The sequence below is a fragment of the Mytilinidion resinicola genome (assembly GCF_010093595.1).
Source record: "Mytilinidion resinicola strain CBS 304.34 unplaced genomic scaffold BDZ99scaffold_18, whole genome shotgun sequence".
Lineage (NCBI taxonomy): Eukaryota > Fungi > Ascomycota > Dothideomycetes > Mytilinidiales > Mytilinidiaceae > Mytilinidion > Mytilinidion resinicola.
The window spans coordinates 409,395-415,394 of NW_022985454.1; the positions used below are offsets into that span (position 1 = coordinate 409,395).

A 6,000-nucleotide genomic window follows, 5' to 3' on the forward strand; every position below is an offset into this window, starting at 1 on the left:
GTAGCCTACTTTCCATGTAGGTGGAGATTCGGATCCGATTAATGTGGAAGTTTTCTCTTGGGGGGCCGGATCAAACTCTGACCACGTCTCTAGAGAGCGTGTGACCTCGATCTTCTACATGTCAACACCAGAATGCGAACCGGGCCCCCGGCTTTCTAAACGTACGCCCAACCTTATCGTGCTCCTTCACACCCTCCAGTCTTGCCACCTGCCCGCATCGTGAAGGCTGCGCCGATCTAGCTATGTATAATGATGCTCGCCCACGAGGATCGGCCTGTTTCGTCTTGTCAAACAGTCGTCGGACTTCGAACAACACCCCTGCGTCCCTACTCCCACAGCCCTGAACCCCGACGAGGGACCTCCACATTCGCCCATTCGCCATTACCAATATACCGTCGGCGATGCACGGTGTTGGTTACCCGATTCTCACTCACACAATGTGTTTAGTGTGCTGACCTCAAACATGCGCGGAGTTTTTTTGTGCGCTGGAGGGCGACGCGGGCCCGGCAATCAGGCCAAAATGGCGCAGGTGGGAGGACAGATATATTCCACAGTGCAGCACAACGGACCCCACGCCGCCTCTCCTTCTCTTTCACTCGTATCTTGCGCTGCTTGTCAAAGTTTGCGTCTGCTAGTCTCTTGTAGTATCGAATGATTTCTTCTTAATATCCATACTCTCGTCACCATGGTCCCCCGGAAGTTCAAGCTCATGTCCCCCCGCCTACCAGGCGTCCAAATCCTGAGCCTGGATTGTACACCCGTAGAGTACCAGAAATGGCGCCGAGCAGTGCGGTCTGCCATGACCAATGCTTCACCAGACGCGTGGCAGCACTGCGATGGTAGCTGCAGCTGTCCGATGCCCATGCCCGCCGACCGATGCAGCCTCAAGAAGGAACCACAGCCTCAGCTGCTTGAAGAGCGCCGCGATTGGGTGCGCAAAGACCGTGCCGTGAAGCTCGATCTCTTCCTCTCCATCTCCGATGACATCAAAACCGATCTGTTTGGAGTAGGACCACCACTACCGCCCTCTGCACCAACTGCAAATCAGATGCTCGAAGAGCTGGATGAGCGTTTCAGCCACTACACATTTGACGACTACCATCACGCCTTCTGCTACTTCCTGAACCTGCATCTCGACGACTTCGAGCACCTCGATGAATTCCACAATGAGTTCCGTGGCATACTCCTCGAAATGGAAGACTTCGGCCAACCCCTTAATAACACCCAGGCGTGCTCGGCGTACTTCTCTAAGCTCCGCTGCTGCCAGAACCCCTGGGTGGCGCGCAAGATAAAGGAATGGGACACCCTCGAAGAACACCCGACCATTGAGTCGCTGATGGCAGAGGCCCCGAAATGGATGATCATCAAACCGCTCGATATCAAAAACCCCGCCGACGGCCCCGAGGACGCGACGCTAGTCGGAAGCGACACCGAAATAGACACTTCAGACCGCCTCCCTGTCCGCCCAGAACAACTCCAGCAGAAGCTCCAACGTCTGCAAGACCTACAGCTTGATCTCGAAAGGCAGCATCAACGGAAAGAAGAGATTCAACAGCAGCCAGAGCACGAAGAAATCACCATCCACGCCAGCCCCGAAGCCCTCCACGCCGCCCAGCCCCCTCCCCGCAACCCGTCGCGCATGAGCACCCACACCGTCCGCACAATCACCTCCAAGGCGTCGCAAGAGCGCCCTCTACCCCCGCTACCACAAGAAACGGCCCCCGGCCACATCGTCTCCCAACTCCAACCTCCAGTCATGCCCCGCTCCTGTCCCCAATCACCAAACGCCTCGCGCCCCGTGACCCCGGTGCTGAACTCCTCCCGCCCTCGCCAGCCCGAGCCGTCTGTCTCTAACACCTCGAAACTGCGCCCGAAGCTCGCGGAGCTGAAGCTGCCGTCTGAGCTTAGAATTCCCGCGCATATGATGATGCCGCCGCAGCTAGTATCGTCGCAGCCGCGTCCGGCGGACTCGTGGAGTCTGCCCATGCAGGGGACGGACATGGTGGGCCCGCCAGCGATTAGGGTAGGTAGGGATGGGCGGAAGAGGAGTCGGGCGAGCTGAGGGGTGTAAAGAGTGTGGTAATGTTTTGGGTAGAGCGGGAGTTTGGGGATATCTAGAGGCGTCCGAGGGGCGGTTGTGTGCGTACGCTTGATATAGCTTAGTATCCTTCTAATTTGCGCCCTCGAGCTTTTGACATCATGTAGGCGTCGCTTTCAATTAGCCCTGGGGCGTAATCAGTCTTCTAGTGCTTTGTCAAAATGTTCACGTGAGGACTGCGATCTAAACTCTCAAGCCTTCAACATCGTACGGCTGTTGCTTTTAGATAGCCTAGGTCTAAATCGCAGTTCTCACGTGAACATTTTGATACAGCACTGGAAGATTAAGTACACCCCTGGACTAATTGAAAGCGACGCCTACACGATGTCAAAACATCGACGAGCTAGATCAGAACATCGAAGTTTATAGTTCAAATGAGGGGTAATAGGACCCCCCCAAGTCTTTGACATCGTCCGGCTGCCGCTTTTGAATAGTCCAGGGTATACTTACCCCTCCTACGCTTCGTGGACTTTGATGTTCTGATCTAGCCCCTTGAGGGTTTATCATGTAGGTGTCGCTCTTAGTTAGCCCAGGGATGTTCTCAATCCATTCGAGCTGTGTCAAAACGTCCATGTAACGGACTTCAATTCAAACGTTCCAGTTTTGACATCGTGTGCGTGTCACTTTCAATTAGCCCAGAGGTGTATTCAATCTTCTAGTGCTGTATCAAAATGTTCATATAAGGACTGCGATTTAGAGCTGTTATTTGTTTACATGGCAATATAATTCGGCAGATTTAAAGTTCTAGTCTAGCTCCTTAAGTTTTCAACGTTATGTAGGTGTTGTCTTAGTTAGTCCAGGGGTGTAGTCATTTCTTAGGTTAATTACTTAATAAATAGTCTATCTTTTCATCTTGCTATAGTCTTATTACTTTCATCTTACCGCTAAAACTACTAGGAAGATAAAAAACACTTACCTAAGAGGTAGTCTAGAGAACAGCCTAAATCATTCAGCATAAGTGCTGTTCGCAAGAGTACACCTCCCTTTCATTCACCCCTGCAACCTTACATCGGCTTACCCCGGCAACGCGTACTTCTATTCACTATGACAAGATCATTTTAATTTGCATTGAACTTCGCTTATCCTATCAACGTCATCAAGTCCTCCAAAGCACCGGTTACCATCGCTTTATAACACTTTTCTTCCCCGTGCTGGTGCTATAAACCAACGTCATCGTCAACGTCCCTACCTCACCTTCCACCTTACCTCCACCCTCACCTCCAACCTCACCTCCAACCTCACCTCCAACCTCACCTCTTCTTTTCTCTCACTAACTCACTTCAACTTGATATCCTCACTACACCACCACCAAGCACATCGGTGTTGCGAAATGGCGTCTGATACCTTCGACGCCGGGGCGGTTGATGATGAGCTTGGTAAAGTTGAGAAAGCAGAGGCTGCCATCAACCTCAACGAGCGCAGCTCCGGCGGAGATATTCCTACCTCCTCGAGCAATTTTCCCACCTCCTCGAGCAATGTTCCCACCTCCTCGAGCGACCTTCTCACCTCCTCGAGTGATCTTCTCACCTCCTCGAGTGATGTTCCCACCTCCTCGAGCAATGTTCCCACCTCCTCGAGCGATTCCAGCGACATCCTTCTGGCACAAAAGGAACGACGTGAAGAGATTGCGAAGACCGAAGTGGACTTGAAAGCGCGTACCAAAGTGCTCCAAGCCGAGCTACACCACATCAATAGGACTCTCAAGGCACTTAAAGCTGAGGACAAGGTAAGCATTCTGCCTTCATTGCTTTGCGCTTCGAGATGCGATGAGAACTTGACACTGATATCTTTTCCAGCAGTTACTTCAGTTGATAAACTCGCAACATACCGCCAACGACACCGAGCATATCCTAAAACCCACCTCCCACCATGGAAAGCATGCCCCGGCCAAATCAGTCGCGACTGAAACTTCTCCTTACCTCAACAACTCTGCCGCCAATAAGCATCTCAATAAAGCTCAAGTTCATAGCCACCAAGAGGAGACTTCGAGAGCTAGTGCGGCAAAGACGCATGTGCGTCGGGATCGAAGCGCTTCCCCAGTTCGAGAGCACGTCGGAGGCACCGAAGACCGTCGTCGGGATGAAGGACAGCTTGAGAAGATGGAGGCTGCACGACCCGAGCGCCCCAGAAAGACTCCTAGTATGCGAAGCCTTCGCCATACATCTATATTCGCGGCTACTCCTAAAGCCCCGACTCGGATCGTGAATCAGTTTGGAAAGCCAACTGTTGGTGTCCCCGGCCCGTTGCAAGAAGAAGATTCATTGGCTAGGTACGGCTTCCCTACAGTCGTGCCATACCAAGATTCCTGGTATGAGCTTCGATGCCCACGCTGCAACGGCAACGCCATCTGGCCCGACAATACTCAGGTTGCCACTACTAGCGTGTCAGTGGCGTTACATCCTTCCATATCCGTAACAAGGGGGAACAGGGGAGTACCCCCCCCCTCCCCCCCCCTTTCATAGGCTATATATACGGGCCTTATGCCTCTTCAAATCAACACAGAACTGCTTCTTCACAACCTGAGAACAATGGCGCGCCCGACTACAAGAATGAGTGGATCAATGGAGCTTTAGGTTTTCAGCGTCATCTGCGCACTGCGCACAACATTGTCAAGCACCCACGCTTGGTGGCAAAGGAGTGCTCCGTCCGCGAACTTACAGTCAAAGAGGTTCGCAGCATTGTGACTGGAGCTGCAGATGCGCCTATGATCCGCCTGGAATGGTGCGAGGATCTGGCGGAGTAACCTGCTCCGGCCAAGGGCAAGCATACGAAGGACTAAGGCAACAGTACAATAGGTCTGTAGATGGACATGGGGAGACTGTGATTTCTTCCGGTCACTGTGCTCAGTGATGCGTCTTTGTTGCATTGGGCAGCTTATGTGAGGTGAATAGAGTCTCCGGTGAAACTGGGTTCTTTTGATATAAGATAGGGAAAGCTTCTGGATTCCTGTGGTCGTGGGGGTTCATGGTAAGCTTCCTGTAGTCATGATACAACAGCATCAACCTGTTTATCTTTCTTGCCCCTCTTTGGTGTGTTTCAACGAGTTTTCCAGAGCCCATGATCCTGGTCTTGTAACTGTGAGACCCACTGCATATCGTATTGTCGCACTAACGTATTTCACGGGTAAGTGGGCCACCCGGGTAAGTGGGCCACCCCATCAAAAATTCGCAAGACGCGACGCATGATGCAACTACAACCTCAATGCCTCCACCACAACAACAAGATAACCTCTTCAAAGAGGGCAGAATTGAGCTAGCTATCAATGCATACAAGCAAGGCCAAATTACAAGCTTCCGAGCCGCCGCTAGCACCTACGACGTGCCCCGGAGTACAGCCCAGCGACGCATTAAGGGCACCGCGTCAAAACGCGATTCTATCGGACCAAATCGCCGTCTCACGCCTGCACAAGAAGAGACGCTTAAGGAATGGATTCTATCAAGAGATCAACGCGGTATGCCGCCACGAATTGAGGTTGTACGGCAGATGGCTGCGTTGTTAGCTGCACAGTATGGACCCGCCAAACCCATCGGCAAGAATTGGGTGACAACCTTTGTCAAGCGCCACAACGATATACAATCCAAATTCAGTCGCAAGTACATTTATCAACGGGCTAAATGCGAAGATCCTGTTCTTATTCAAGGCTGGTATAAGCGTGTATATAATATACAGATGCAATACAGAATTCTAGATAATAATACCTGGAACTTTGATAAGACTGGCTGCCAAATAGGTGTTATCGCAACAGCTGCTAAAGTTATTACTGGAATAGATCGCGCTGGCTGTCCAAGAACAATACAACCAGGCAATTAAGAAGGACGAGCTTAATTACCACCCCCCTATTCTCTCCGCATCACCCCCCTTTTCTCTTCCTGCCACCCCCCCTACATCTAGCCTAGCGCCGG

The 6,000-nt window shown here is 51.9% G+C and overlaps 2 protein-coding genes across 2 annotated transcripts; both read left to right on the forward strand.

Annotated features, from left to right (window-relative positions):
• Positions 1-856: 856 nt before the first annotated feature.
• Positions 857-1,297, forward strand: BDZ99DRAFT_372090 (uncharacterized protein; the record flags this gene model as incomplete). Its single annotated transcript, XM_033714833.1, has 1 exon — positions 857-1,297. A coding segment is annotated over one exon (441 nt), but the record flags the coding sequence as incomplete, so codon positions are not given.
• A 2,131-nt stretch (positions 1,298-3,428) lies between these two features.
• BDZ99DRAFT_501768 (uncharacterized protein) lies at positions 3,429-4,904 on the forward strand (the record flags this gene model as incomplete). Its single annotated transcript, XM_033723846.1, has 3 exons — positions 3,429-3,824; positions 3,895-4,406; positions 4,487-4,904. The coding sequence occupies 3 exons, from the start codon at positions 3,429-3,431 to the stop codon at positions 4,839-4,841; spliced, it is 1,263 nt and encodes a 420-aa protein (XP_033572532.1). The 3' UTR covers positions 4,842-4,904.
• Positions 4,905-6,000: the final 1,096 nt, after the last annotated feature.